This window comes from Hippopotamus amphibius, chromosome 9, assembly GCF_030028045.1.
Source record: "Hippopotamus amphibius kiboko isolate mHipAmp2 chromosome 9, mHipAmp2.hap2, whole genome shotgun sequence".
Classification (NCBI taxonomy): domain Eukaryota; kingdom Metazoa; phylum Chordata; class Mammalia; order Artiodactyla; family Hippopotamidae; genus Hippopotamus; species Hippopotamus amphibius.
The window spans coordinates 57,108,416-57,123,362 of record NC_080194.1 but is presented as its reverse complement, the minus strand read 5'-3'; the positions used below and the strand labels follow the sequence as shown (position 1 = coordinate 57,123,362).

At 42.8% G+C, this 14,947-nt stretch overlaps 2 protein-coding genes across 5 annotated transcripts in view; both read left to right on the top strand.

Moving 5' to 3' along the window:
* The first annotated feature begins 358 nt into the window (after positions 1 to 358).
* On the top strand, positions 359 to 1,917 carry FUT4 (fucosyltransferase 4). The gene has a single exon (XM_057748620.1). It carries the CDS (start codon positions 588 to 590, stop codon positions 1,905 to 1,907), a length of 1,320 nt encoding a protein of 439 aa, XP_057604603.1. The 5' UTR covers positions 359 to 587; the 3' UTR covers positions 1,908 to 1,917.
* Positions 1,918 to 3,025: 1,108 nt separating this feature from the next.
* PIWIL4 (piwi like RNA-mediated gene silencing 4) overlaps positions 3,026 to 14,947 on the top strand; it is an 83,525-nt gene continuing 71,603 nt past the window's right edge. For 2 of the 4 annotated variants that reach the window (XM_057748619.1, XM_057748616.1), the window contains exons 1-2: positions 3,026 to 3,044; positions 10,477 to 10,591. The gene's annotated coding sequence lies outside the window, so the exon portion shown is untranslated. Of the gene's footprint in view, positions 3,045 to 10,476; positions 10,592 to 14,947 lie in introns of those variants that run through there. The other 2 variants (XM_057748618.1, XM_057748617.1) reach the window with 2 other exon arrangements.

Genomic DNA, 14,947 nt, shown 5'->3' with positions numbered 1-14,947 from the left:
CAGGCGTCGCTGGACATTGATGGGGCGAGAGGAAGGAAGCGGATCTGCGGTTCCGCCCGGAGGCTCGGCACCCCCGGGCCGCCTTCCTCCCGTGCCCACCTGCTCTCACGCCGCAGCGGCTTTTGGAGGGTCTCGCGCCCCCTGCCCGCGCCCGGGGTGAACCGGACCCTCACTCTGGAAGGCAAGGGTGTGGGCCGCCGCGATTGAGGGCCGGGGCGCAGCTGGGAGGGAATTCCGGGCGGGCGCGGGCGCCTGGCCAAGGCGTGGGGTGCGCGGAGAGGCCGGGGATCACTGCGAAGGCATCCGGAGTGGCGGGTGGGGCGCGGGCGGGGAGTCCGGGAACCCTGGAGGGGCCGGGGCGTGGGCGGAGGTGTCGCAGGAGGCGCCCGGGGCCTGGCCGCGCGGGCCGGGCCGGGGGCGCGGTGGAGGGGAGGGACGCGGCGGCGCCGGCCTGGGCCGCCGGGTCCGCTCCCCTCGCCCTGGAGCCTCACCGGGCGGGGAGCGGTGGGGAGGAGTGCGGGACTCGCGGGCCTTCAGAAGCCGGGACCGCCCTCTCCCGCTCCAGGGCGGGCAGCGAGCAGCAGCAGATGCCGGAGCCTCAGTGGCAGCATGAGAGCGGGCGCCGGCGCTCCACGCTTGCGGCCGCACGGCGGGCGGCGGCGGCGGCTCTCCCAGCGCTCTCCATGGGCGCGCAGTGGGGCCGGCAGAGCGCAAGGCGCGGAGGCCTGGGGCTCTCCATGGCCCACTTGGCGCTGTTGGCCGCCACCCTGGTGTGCGTGGCCGTGGTCGTCTATGTTTGTTGGAAGCAGCTGCCGCCGCTGCCCTGGGCCGCCTCCGTCCCGCCGCTGCCCCGGACCACTTCCGCCCCACCGCGGCCGGTGAGCGTGCTGCTGTGGTGGGAGCCCTTCAGGGGCCGGCACAACGCCTCCCGGCCGCCCCCCGACTGCCGGCTGCGCTTCAACATCAGCGGCTGCCGCCTGCTCACTGATCGCGCGGCGTACGGGGAGGCCCAGGCGGTGCTTTTTCACCACCGAGACCTGGTGAAGGGGTCCCCGGACTGGCCCCCGCCCTGGGGCGTCCAGGTGCGCCCGGCGGAGGAGCAGCAGGTGCTGGTGATGGACGACGAGGAGGAAGCCGCGGAGACCCAAGCCCTGGCTGCCTCTGGCCCTAGGCCCCCGGGCCAGCGCTGGGTGTGGATGAACTTCGAGTCGCCCACCCACTCCCCGGGGCTGCAGAGCCTGGCAGGTAACCTCTTCAACTGGACGCTCTCCTACCGGGCCGACTCCGACATCTTCGTGCCTTATGGCTACCTCTACCCCAGGTCCCATCCCAGGGAGCAGCCGCTGGGTCTGGTCCCGCCGCTGGCCCGGAAACAAGGGCTGGTGGCCTGGGTGGTGAGCAACTGGGACGAGCGCCAGGCGCGGGTCCGCTACTACCGCCAGCTGAGCCAGTACGTGACCGTGGACGTCTTCGGCAAGGGCGGGCCTGGGCAGCCGCTTCCAGAAGCTGGGCTCCTGCACACGGTGGCCCGCTACAAGTTCTATCTGGCCTTCGAGAACTCGCAGCACCAGGATTATATCACCGAGAAGCTGTGGCGCAACGCCTTCCTGGCCGGGTCGGTGCCCGTGGTGCTGGGCCCTAACCGTGCCAATTATGAGCGCTTCGTGCCCCGCAGTGCCTTCATCCATGTGGACGACTTCCCTGATGCCTCCTCCCTGGCCGCCCACCTGCAATTCCTCAACCGAAACCCAGCTGTCTATCGCCGCTACTTCAACTGGCGCCGGAGCTACGCTGTGCACGTCACCTCCTTCTGGGACGAGCCTTGGTGCCGGGCCTGCCAGGCTGTGCAGATGGCTGGGGACCAGCCCAAGAGCGTCCCCAACTTGGCTGGCTGGTTTGAGCGGTGAAGACACCCTTCCCTGGGTTTAACCCAGGGAGGCCAAGTGGTTGGCTTTTGGATCCTCGGGGCGCTCCACTGAGCGTCTCCTTGACTGCTGAATCATGGGTCTGCATTTTCCAAACACCCATTTTTAATCTATGGGAACAAATTGATTTACCAATTGATATCCAGCACAAAGACTGGGTGGGAAGGACCTTGGGTGCTCATGGTTTTTGCACAACTAGCAGTTGGGCTCCCTCTGCTGTACAAAGGCATCTAAGCTCTGGGGTGAAGAAGGGGTGGGGGGCTTCCTCTCCTACTGACCAGTGCAGAGGTGAAGAAACGGCTTGGCCACAAGTGGGTCTTTCTCTTTGTGCCTGGATTCCTCAAAGCCTCATCTCCTAAGAAAGGTGAGGAGGGTGGTCCAAGAATCCATTGACTTCCTTAACGAGTACTGGTGTGTTTGTTCCCCTGCTTTATGAATGGAAACAAGATGCTGCATTGTCCTTGGAGAAGAGCTAGGATGAATATTTGGTGTACCTCACGTTGCACAAGTGTATTTCTGAAAGCCACTTTTAAATCAAATTCGCTGTTTTAGGAGAGCTCAGTATTTAATGGAACCCTATGGAGAATCCCTTTACAATGTGAATAATCATCTAACTGATTTCTTCCGTGTCTATGTTTTTCTATAACCTGGATTTTTTAAAAAAGCATATTAAAATTACAGATGTGAAAATAAAGCAGAAGCAACTGTCTTCTCCCTTCCTCCCAGAAAACCAGCCTGTGTTTACAAACAGAAAAGAAGGAAGCCATATTGTCACTTTCCACAAAATAATTAATTTTGTGTCTTTACTGGAGCTGAAACTTAAAACTGGAAAGTCAGTTCTCCAGGAGTGCTCTTAAAACTGGAAAGTCCGTTCTCCAGGAGTGCTGGCATTACCTGTCTGCAGAACAATGAAAGGGATTGCATTGTATTATGGAATCATGCAAAAGGAACAAAGTTTCCTGGTGTCTGTTAATGGCGGTTTTTGATTCTGTCTGTTTTAAGTTAAATGTTTGGTTGCTAGGGAATAGAACTAAATCAGTGCCTGCAGTAAAACTTGATCTTTTGTTACAGAAATCTGCACTTCACGTTCCCCTCCTGGTCTGCCCAGTAGTACAGTAGGTATATCCTCACATTTCTTTCCTTTTTTTTTTTAAGCTCTTTATTGGAATATATTTGCTTTCACTCTTGTACCAGTTTTTGAGGTACACCAAAGTGAATCAGTTGTATTTATACATATATCCCCATATCCCCTCCCTCCCCGCGACTCCCTCTCACCCTCCCTGTCCTGGCCCTCTAAGGCATCTCCCATCATCAAGTTGATCTCCCTTTGCCCTTAAGACTGTGCTGTGGGACCAACTTTGAAAATATATACGTTGACTTTAAAAGTTGTTGAATGAGCAGCATATTAGGTGTCACCATGTACCTGCGCTGCGTGAAACACTGAGGTTGGAAAAGACAAAAATATGTAAGGCAAGGTCCCTCTCTTTAAGGCTCCTACAATCTACCACTGTCAAAAAGTAAATAGTGTGTTTTGATAAATCAATTGGCAGAACTTATTTGTTTAACCTTTTTTTTAATTGACATATAGTTGATTTACAATGTTGTGTTTCAGGTATACAACAAAGTGATTCAGTTAATATATATATTATATATGTAATATATACAATATACATTATCTATAACATATTATAGATAATATATATTCTTCTCCAGATTCTTTTCCATTATAGGTTATTACAAGATATTGACTATAATTCCCTGTGCTATAGTAGGTCTTTGTTATTTATTTTATATATAGTATTGTGTATCTGTTAATCCCAAACTCCTAATTTGGGGGCGAGGGATAAATTAGGAGTAAAGTGACATTTGGGACTTCCCTGGTGGTCCAGTGGTTAAAACTCTGTGCTCCCAATGTAGGGGACCCAGGTTTGATCCCTGATTGGGGAACTAGATCTCTCATGCCGTACCTGAAAAAAAAAAAATCCTGCGTGCCACAATTAAGACCCAGCACAGCCAATAAATGAATATTTTAAAAAAAGAAAAGAGTGCTTATAAGTGTGGGATGAATTGGGAGATTGGGATTGACATATATACACTAATATGTGTAAAATAGATAACTAATAAGAACCTGCTGTGTAGCACAGGGAACTCCACTTTCGCTGTACAGTAGAAACTAACACAACATTGTAAAACAACTATACCTCAATAAACAACCCCCCCCCAAAACCCACTATATCTGTGGAGTGAAAAGCCAAGACCCATTTAAAAAAAGAAAAGAGTAAAACAGCATTCCTTTTTTTAAATTGGGGTATAATTGTTTTACAATGTTGTATTATAAAGTGACATTCTTAATAACACTATAAATCAGTTACTAGAAAGCCAGTTGATTTAAAGCCTGAAATAATGGGATTTCTTTCCTCTTTGATGTATAATAAGCACCCTCAGTGACTGTGGTGGGTAAGGTCCAAGATCAATTAGGTTTATACAGAATTCTGCTGTAAACGGTAATTTTGCATTTGATTAGTACAATTAGCTGAATCATAAAGTAACTTTTATCTCTATGCATTTGTTGCAGACTCGCAAAGCTCACTAAAATCTAGGTGCTTCAATTCTCCCTTTTCCTTAAAATAAATTGAAATCCCTGGATAAAATTTCCTCTTTAAAATATTATGGTATGGGCAAAATTGCAATATCAAAGTAGAGCCTCCAATAAAGAAGGAAAAGTTCTATTCTTAAAATAAGTATTTATGATTTATTGCTCAATGAGCTTGGTGTTATTGGGAATCCACATGGGACAGTGAGGGATAGTGTGGATTTTGAAGGTAATCTGGTTTAGCTTTGAATTCCAGCCATGTGACCTTGGGCAAATTAGTAATAACCCTGAGCCTCAGCTTTCTTATTTGTAAAATGGAGCAGGAAACAACTTCACAGCTCCTTATGAGCTGTTTAGGAAGTAAAGTAGTAAGGTGCCGAACTAATTGGTGACTCAGTTGGTGACAGATACGTTTTTTTCCCTTCTTGAAATGATTTCAGGGTGCCGCCACATCCACTTATGTGGATTATAAAATTAAATCTCAAGATATATTACAGAATATATCTGAAATAAAAAGGAAGTGTCTTCATATCATGTATTTCAAACGAATCCCTAACTCTCAGCCATACTACTTGAAGAATCATCATTGCCACTTAGATTGAGCTTGAATTTGCAGACTAGGAAGAAGCACCTATGCTTTCTTTGAAATTTTTTTTTTTTAATTTGTTTTTGTTTTGGTTAACTTATATTGCTAAATAAGTATTGTTTTACTAATGTTCTCATTAATATTAACTCTAAAACTAACTGTATTTATTGAGTACTTTGCATAAGGAAGATATAATTGCAGTTTTATTTATGTGCAAATCTTGGGTAAGGAACAAACAATATATTTTTAGGTTAATTTCATCAAAGAGCAAGAGAAATGCGGCAATTGCTCATTTTATGTGATTTCATTTTTCAAGTCATTCTAAATTGGGTAGGTTAAAATTTCACATATCTTAATATAAAAATACATAGAGATGCATCACATATATTTCAAAATGGCTTTTATAAACTTTTCTTTCAAATGTATTACAAATTTAATATTTTTAGTGCTTGATGACTAATTACATGAGTACACATGAAATATTTGCATCAAGAAGACAGTCTGACTTGCTTTCAGTATTAACAGGTCCTTTCCAGTTTCCAAACCCTTCCTCAGCAGTGATTTAGAGGAGACAGGGTAATTTCATGGAAAGAGCTTGCAAATTGGAGTCAATACCTGGCACTTTCTGCCACTGTGGCCCTGATTAGGCAAGTTACTTAAATTAGCTTCCTCCTTTAAAATGCATGAATGCCCCTGCAAAACAAGGATTAAATGTGATGATGTCTGCCAAGGTGCTTTGTACATTGTAAAGTGCTATATAGTTACAGGATGCTCTAAATTTTCAAAGCTCTAGAGCAAGGATCAGCACACTTTTTCTGTAAAGGGCTAGAGAGCAGATAATTTCAGGCTTTGCTGGCCACACAGTCTCTGCTGTCACTACTCACCCCTGCTATTGGTAGTGCAAAAGCAGCCACTGACTATCTGTAAACAAAGGCGGTGCCTGGATTAGGCTTGTGGGCCATAGCTTGTTAACTCTGCTCTAGACTTTTAGTTATAAGGAATTTGAGAACCTACCTGATGGGGTATTCTTAGAAGGTATTTAAGAATTGGAATTTGAGAATTTTGGAGGCAGTTCTTCCTGGGTTACTAGACCAGCTTTGCAATGTTTCCTAATTATCTTATCTTGGGCAAATTGTTTGAGCTTTCTCTGTTTTGATATTCTCATTGCTAATTGAAGGTAATCATATATAATTTATGGAGGTGTTGGGAGAATTAGAAAAGACACAAAGTGCTCAGGACAGTGTCGGGCACACAGGAAGCACCTGGATGATGTTAGCTGTGATGATTGCCAGTCCATTTTACAGGGGAGGGACCTGGTTAAGGACTTGCCCAAGGTTACAGTCATAGTGGCAGAACCAGCCCTGCTTGTGCAAGTCACAACCTCTTTGAGCCTCTGTCACTAGAACTGCAAAAAGAGGAGGTTGGGCAACATCTTCTCTCGGGATCTTCTAGTTCCATTGCCCTCATTCTACTAACTGGCACCCTAAGGCTTAAAGAACTAATTTACCTCCCTCAGTGCCTTCCTTACAGTCTGGAAATGAATTACTACACGGCATCAGTAAACTGGCAGAAAAACCACGCACCAGAGAGGGAGCCTCTGATGTAGCATTAATAAAATATACATATTTATATACAATATGTAATTATAAATACATATGTGTATATATATCATATATATTTTTATTTAGTCACATGCCTTAAATATCAGGGAAGGGAGCCAAGTCTTTGGAAATTAGTATGATGAATAATTGCATTGAATACATTTTAAGTCATTCTTGGATGTGTCTCAGGGACTTTTATGCTATGCATTCTTAAAGCAAATCAAGTATTTATGTACCCATGTTCAGATTATTTTGACAAAATGATTAAAGTAATGAGATGGTAAATGACTCCTTGTTTATAACTGTATTCAACAATGATATATGGGATGTTTCTTGGTCAAGGGGTTTCTGTAAATTCTTTGGTTCTAGAATGGTAACTGAAATGTGATGGCTTTGCCTTTTCTGAATTACACAAGGTCTCATTCAGCTTGTCCTCTGCTCTTTCTTGCCTGGCTTCTTCCCTTTAAACGAGTGAACTTCACCTCCAAAGGCATAAGTAGTGTACTTTTTTCTCTCATTCCAGTTTATTTCACTAAGTGCTCTGATGCCCTCCGGACTGTCTCTAAGTCCTGTGCACTAAATTAAATAATGCCATTTTTAAAAGAGGTGGAATAATGGGAATTCCCTGGCAGTCCAGTGGTTAGGACTCCACCCTCTCACTGCCAAGAGCCCGGGTTCGATCCCTGGTGGGGGAACTAAGATTCCACAAGCTGAGCAGTGTGGCCCAAAAATAAAATATGAAAAAAAAAATTAACAGAGGTGGAACAAAGACTAGGAATGTGATGGTGGGCAGAGGCATCTTTCTTCTTAGGAGCTGATGCTTAAATTATTAAAAGGGGAAAATATGAACTTGGAAATACGCTATTTTCTCTATTTTCCCTTCCCCAATAGATGCGCACTGATATGCTCATTTAAGTGTAGAGTTTGAAAAATGATGATGGCCAGCTGAGGGTAGGAGCAGGTGTGACAAGAAAAGAGGACTCAATAATGAAAGAGTTAAAAGAAGTGCATTATAAAGCAGAACAGGTGGTGAATATCTGTGGGGGATAAAGAGAAAACAGGAAAGACATTGGGGTAAATGAGTAAGAAGTGTTTGAAGAGAAAGTGAGAAGATAAGATGGAAAAAGAAGAGAGGGAAGATAAAGGTGAGAGGACAAAGAAAGAAGTAGGATAAAGGAGGAACGTGTGTCTGGAGAATGAAGGAATACAGTAAAATCTACCCTTCAGTGCCACTTTCCTCAAAAGAATCCTTTGTTCCAACTTGAAATGCAGCATCTGTTGGCAAATGGGGAGTGAAATCAAGAATTTTAAAATCACTGACAAGGAATCAGGAACTTAACAAGGAATAAACTGACATTTCAGCAGAAATAGAAAACTGTCCTGTGATTGATTACAACAGATTCTTGAACTCTTCTGAATGCTTTTTTTCATCTTGGAAATGATGAAAAAATCTTGGAAAAATCACATTCATTGCAGGACTTTTTTTCTTTTCTTTCTTTCTTTTTTTTTTTTCGATTTTTGAGGGGTTTTTTTTTGGTTTGGTTTTTGTTTTTTAAATTTCCAGTCAGCATACAGCATACTTGAACTGTACTCAAAAGTAATACTTTTAGAGAAATTTATTATTTTTTAAGATAGCCATAATCACCAATTGACTCCTTTGAAGAAGAGTCAGAGGAAAATGTGGAAGGGATCCAGAACATTTAATACCTTATTAATTGCCGAGACCAGCTCGGCGACTCGAGGTGAGTGATGGGTGCCGCAAGCTTGAAGAAGACACAGACACAGACTGAAGAGAAAGATGGGACCGGGGGACTCAAGACCTCTAGGATCAAGAGCCTCGCTGATTGATCCCATGTTGCTTTTATTGAGTTCTCGGCATAGCCTAAGGGTCTGACACTCCCAGGTTAATCCCATAAACAATCCAAGGCCTCACATGACTGGGGGCAATGATCTTTGCCTCCTGGGTCCTGATTTGAGCAGGGTGTGGATTTGAGCTGGGTGTGGATTTGAGCTGGGTGTGGATTTGAGCTGGGCGTGGCATGGGTTTGAGCTGGGCGTGGAGAGCAAAGCAGCCCTGGGGGCAGGAGACCTCTCTCAGAAGGATTAAAGGTCTGTGCCCCACCCGTGTTGGCCCCTCTGCGACTGTGCCTGTCTTAGGTTGTTCCTCCCTTGAGGAATCTTACCCGTCTCTGGCTAACCAGTCATCCTCCAGGGCCAAACACGGTGATATAAGGAAGGCTCTATGCACCACCCCTGTTGGCCCCTCTGCGGCTGTGCCTGTCTTAGGTTGTTCCTCCTCTGAGGAATCTTACCCGTCTTTGGCTAACCAGCCATCCCTCAGGACCAAACAGGGTGATATTAGTCTCCACGCCCCGCACCCTCAGCTCCTCCACTGCTCAAGCAGGACATTCTGAATCCCATCGATCGGCCCACATACTGAAACATTTTCAATGTTTCAAAAAGGTTCCAGAATGTCTTCCCACAATTAATGTCAGGGGGAACCCTACTATAAACTATTTCAAGTAAATTGTAAAGAATTAGATTTTTGAGATCGTGAAATGAATGTTTCTGAAAATTACTGAATCTTCCCTAAATATACTAAAAAAATGATGCCCTTTTAGATCAAATGTTAAAATCTTAATCTGAGTTATTTTGCAAAGAGGAGGACATGGACTATTCGACAACATTTTACAAACGGTTCTTGGGTGTCTTCTCTGCAGGCACTGTGCTAGGACTTGGGATATAAATAAAAACCAAGGCAAGGACTCTGCTCAAAAAGCGTATGTTCTAGTGGGAGAAACAGACATTTTGACAAACAGTTCTAACACAAAAGTGCTGTCGTAATAAAGGTATGTCACAGAAAGACATTAGATCATGTGCAGAATCACAGAACTTAAGGGAACGAAAAGCAGACTCAGTAGTAGCGTCAGAAGGGTCGAAGGATCACATGTCAGCAGTGAACTTCCTTCATCACAAACTAAGTCTTTGTAAATGTTCTTTATGAAAAATACAAGTGTTGAAGCCTCTAGTCTCAACATTTATCTACCTGATTATTTTCACTAATAGTACAGTTAAAAATAAATGTCATTATTAAGTATCATCTTCAAAATGACTAATCTCTATAGGGATTTTGCTCTCCTAGCAGCTAGGTACAACCTATGATTGTCTCCTTTTTTATAATGTTAGATAAACATTTTAGAAATCCCTGTTCCACTTCCTGAGACTTATCCTGAAATACAATGAAGCACAGCCACCTTACTGATCAAACAGGAACACCTTTTGATAAAAATGAGTCACATCAAAAAAAAAAAAAATGAGTCACATCAAGCCTCCTTTGGGAGGTATACATTTGTGGCTTTTAAACAAGGTTCTCTGCTAGAAATTGTAGTTCACTAATATGTTATTTATAAGCTCCTACTATATGCAGGATGCTTTGAATATTTTTTTTTCTCTTTTTTAGCTCTACATTAAAGGCATTGTGGTAGTCAGTCCCTAAGATGACTGCCTCCTGGTGTCACACCCTTGTGTAATTATCTCCTTTTGAATTTGATCTGGATTTAGTGACTCATTTCTAAAGAAGAGAAGAATATGGCAGAGGTAAAAGACTGACACTTTGGAGATTAGGTGATTAAAAGCCTGGTGTTCCATCCTGGGGCCCTTTGCTGTTTTGTGGCTTGCTTGCTTTGACTGGACGTGAGCTACCTTGGGTCAGGAAACTGAGGGAGGCCCTCTGGCCAGCCCAGTGAGGAACTGAACCCTTCTGTTTAACAGCTCAAGAGGAACTGAGTCCTGCCTACCAAATGTATGAGCCTCCAGATGAGACCCCAGGCCTGGCTGACATCTTAACGGCAACCTCCTGAGATAACCCTGAGTCAGAGGCCGCAAGGTGAGACATGCCCAGATTCCTGATCTACAGGATCTATGAGATAATAAATGTTTGTTTTAGGGTTTGTTTGGGGGTATTAGTCATGCAACAATAGATAACTATACAGGTATTATCCTCATTTTAGAGATAAAACTGAGAAACAAACAGGTTAGGAGTGGACAATACTGCCAGTAGTACCTGAGCCAGGATTCTAATATATGTCCATTTGATTCCATAACTTTTGTTATAGTACTTTGTCTTTCATTAAGTCCAAGTTTTGCAGTAACCATGATGTATGCCCCTCTGTCCTAATTTACATAAATTTCACTAATCCTCCGCTGCTTCTGTGGGTAATCTTCTCAGCTACTCTGAATTTGGATTTTCTCATCTGTAAAATATAGGGGCACATATTTAGCACTGTCTTACCAGGAAGCTTGCTGGGACCTCAGTATCTGGACATTTGGAAAAAAGCAGAAGTTGGAACTGGGAAGGGCTTAGACCAGGTCAACCAACTCACCAGAGGCAATGCCTTTGGGTGGTTGCCAGCAGCTCTTACCTTGGTATTGACAAGAGCCTAGAGACCTCATGGTGAGGGCCAGTATCAAGTTAATAGCAGTCGTGATTTTGTAGGTTGAGTACAAGATTCTCCAGGTGGACGTGACTTGGGGCCAGATGGGTAGCAGCAACCTTGCTGTTTCAGGTGGTCAGTCCATGAGGTTTAAAGCAGGATCACAGCAGTGGGCTAGGAGTGCAGAAATGAGGTCCAGTCCCTAGGTGGATAAGGTTGGCAAGAGCTAGAGAAGATTCTAAGTCTTCTGAGCAGGGCTGGGAAGAAGACTAGAAAACATAACTGCTCTTCCCCATGGGTCCCTCTGGTGCCAGGTTCCCCATCATGTCACTAGCTTTCTAGTTCTCTGCGTTCTGAGTGAAGGAACAACAGTGAATGCTGGTAATATGAAGAAATAGTCCTGACTCTAGAGCAATATGGAGCCCTGGCCATTGATTTCAGCTCTTGACTTATTGCAGCCATGGCCCTGGATTTTCTTAGATGCCTCAGTTTATAGCATTTTGTAATGTACACATATTTATCCCTATTTCTCACTTTTGCATTTAAAAACGTGATACTATAACTTTGGAGGACAGCCTTCCTGCTCATGGTGATTGAAAGTTTCTGACGTCTGAGGTAGATTCCCCAATCCAATCTGGACAAATTCCTTTGGGTGGTGAGTGAATGGGGGAGGGCAGGTGTGTGCATGATGGGGGTGCCAGGGTGATGTTGCTGAGCTGCGCACTGGGGGCTTCTGATTATTTCTTTGCTTTTTAGAGAATCAGAAGTTTAGGGATTGAAAAGAGTTTATCAAAGAGATGCTCTCTTGGATTGAAGCTGAAAAATTCAAATAACACTAAAAAAAATGGTGCTTTGCAAAGGAATTTGGTAGCTAGCTAAAGCATTTTGATCTAAGTTGACATAATGTGGATTTGTGGGTTTCTCCTTATAAGGGTTTCTCTAAAACTGAAACACTAGAACTATCTATCCCCTCTTAAGTATCAGCTGTTTTCTGTCTAGTTATGGTGTTATCACTCTGGAATTATGTTCATATCAAAGGCATCTTTGTTCTAGAATTATGTTTCTGTTATTAATAGATTTATATTGCTTAAAATAGAAACAAACAGAAATAACTAGAAGCTATGATAACATTTGAGCAACAGTTATTCCAGTTACCACAACTCAAAATTATTACACTGACTTTCAATACTATTTTAATAATAGCAGCCTGATAATTGGTTGCTTTTCTTTTCATACCACATTATGTGCATATTTATAGCTATCATTTATATTACTTGAATTCTATATTGTAACCAGCTTATTAAATTCAAAAGATATATGGAAGAAACCATTGTTATGCCAAAATTAGAAATGAAAAGTATTTTTTAATTTTTAGGTTGTTACCTCATGTGTAGTTAATTATTTTTTCATTTTTGTCTCATTCATCTAAACCTAGCTCCATCCCCAATAATTATCTAAGTAAAGTATGTTGTCCTCTTCTCCCCATCCCTGTCACTTCTCCTTTTCCTCAATGCAGAGTAGGAAGTCATATTTCAGTTATTTGACTTTATACTTGAGATTAAATCCATAGTGTAGTGTCACTGTCTTAAAAATTCTCTGTGCTCTACCTATTCATCCCTCCCTCCCCACCTCTCCACCCCCACTCCCAGCCTGTGGCAATCACTGATCTTTGTATTGTCCCTATAGTTTTACCTTTTCCAGAATCACATAGTTGGAATCACACAGTATGTAGCCTTTTCAGACTGGCTTCTTTCACTTAGTAATATGCACTGAAGATTCCTCCATGTCTTTTCATGGCTTGATTTTTTTTTTTTTAAGCACAGAATAATATTCCACTCTCTGGATGTACCAAAGTTCGTTTATTCGTTCATCTACTGAAAGGTATCTTGGTTGCTTCTAAGTTTTGGCAATTATAAATACAAGTAAAGCTTCCCAAAACATCCACATGTAGGTTTTTGTATGGATATAAGTTTTCAACTCCTTTAGGTAAATGCTACAGAGCTTGGTTGCTGGATCATATGGTAAGAGTTTGGTTATTGAAGTTTATCTCTTGAACTATGCCACTTAACCACATTCTCTAGGGTTTGTATGTCCTAAGAAATAAAAAGAAACTATTATTTTTTTGTTGGCTTACTTGCTACCACCACATTCTTCTTTGCTGTTGTTTAAAGGCCTGACAGTATTGTCCTTTTACTTGATGTACTGGAAAGGAAATGGTTCAAGATATTCTTACTTAGGAGACTAAAGTGGCAAATGTGCCAACTCTATGTGGCATCACCTTTGGTTTTAAGTCAGTACTCCTGTTTGGGTCAGAACACGTGAGAAACTTTGAGTAGACCACCCCATACAAATAAACAGGCAAGTCCTGCTATTCATTTACTGAGAAGGATTCATGTGATATTAAGGTAACTAATTCATAGTAGCACAGGCAGCTTTGCTCTCTCATTCTCAACCCATAAAGCAAATCAGTAAGACTGACTATAAAGTTCCTTTTTATTTCCACCTAGCCATGTATAGACACTTTGTCTGCAATAATTTCTGAGTTACAGTTTTAAATGAGCATCTCTTTATCATGCTTCATATGTAACTGACCAGAAAATTCTTAGTAATTCAGATGCCATTTTAAAAGTTTCCAATAAAAAATCCATTTGCTCCCTTGTTTTAATACTTTTCTGTATTATATTTATTCTTTCTACCAGTCTTAACAGATAAGCTCCCCTTGAAGGCAAAAGAAATGAATGTCTATACTCCTTACATAGGCCTTATTCTATTTGAGAGCACTTAGTTGCCAGCAGTCCTCTAGCATGACTAATATAAAGTTCTAAACTTTTTCCATTACTTCATAATAAAATGATTGAGAGAATTATGTAGCACTGTTGGAAATAGTCATACTCTACTCTTCTCCTTCTTTAAAGATTTATCAAAGTCCTTTATTGCCTAGTAAGTCTGTAAAGCATGAAGCATATACCATAAACCACAATTATTTAGACATCAGCTTTGGCAACCCTGCTGTTCTGCTTGAAATTCTATTTGCATTCCCTTGGGATTATGGGTATAATACCTTTTTTTATTTATTGAGTATACTAGTCTAGGACCTAGACTCCAGGCAGTGAGCAAGTTGAACTAAGTAAGCAAGATTCAAGTTTATTTCTGTATGTTACAATGCATGGGAATAAATGATTTTCTTATGTTATTATTCTGCTTTCATAATTGCCAAAATTGCTGAGTCATTTGGGAAACATGACTAAAGAGCTGGAATAAAAGTTCTTTATGGAATAAAGAGTTGGAATAAAAGTTCTTTATGGCAAAGTGTGAAGTGATGGGACAATATAAACCAGAGAAGGAGAAGCTAAGGGGAATTTTCTCATACTCTTCAAGCATCTTCAATCATCCAACAAATATTTTGCCAAGTGCTAGGCCCTGATTACTTGCTGGGGATGAAGAAGCCAACACACGAAGTTTAATTCCTTATGGTAGAACCATATGGAGGGAACAGAAAATAAATAAGTAACCAAATAAAGTAACTTTCTATAATACATGAGGGCTCATTGTTCAGAGTGATATACAGCATTTTTTGTCTTTGCTGGGGCTCAAATAAGAGAAAACGAGTTTTGCACTGTAGGGTAGGAAAGAAGTTCCTTTCACAGGGAGAGTACATGCATAGGGTTACCCTCAGGAGAAGGGGAGCACAGAGGAGGTGAACTTTATTGAACCTGCTCTGTGGCCATCTAAGCTGGCCCACATACATTTCCCACATGCATTATCCCATTTCACAATCACAACACTGCCTGGGCATTAACTTTTATGAT

Coding starts and splice junctions, on each gene's coding strand:
- FUT4 (XM_057748620.1), top strand. CDS start 588: ATGCCGGAGCCTCAGTGGCAGCATGAGAGCGGGCGCCGGCGCTCCACG.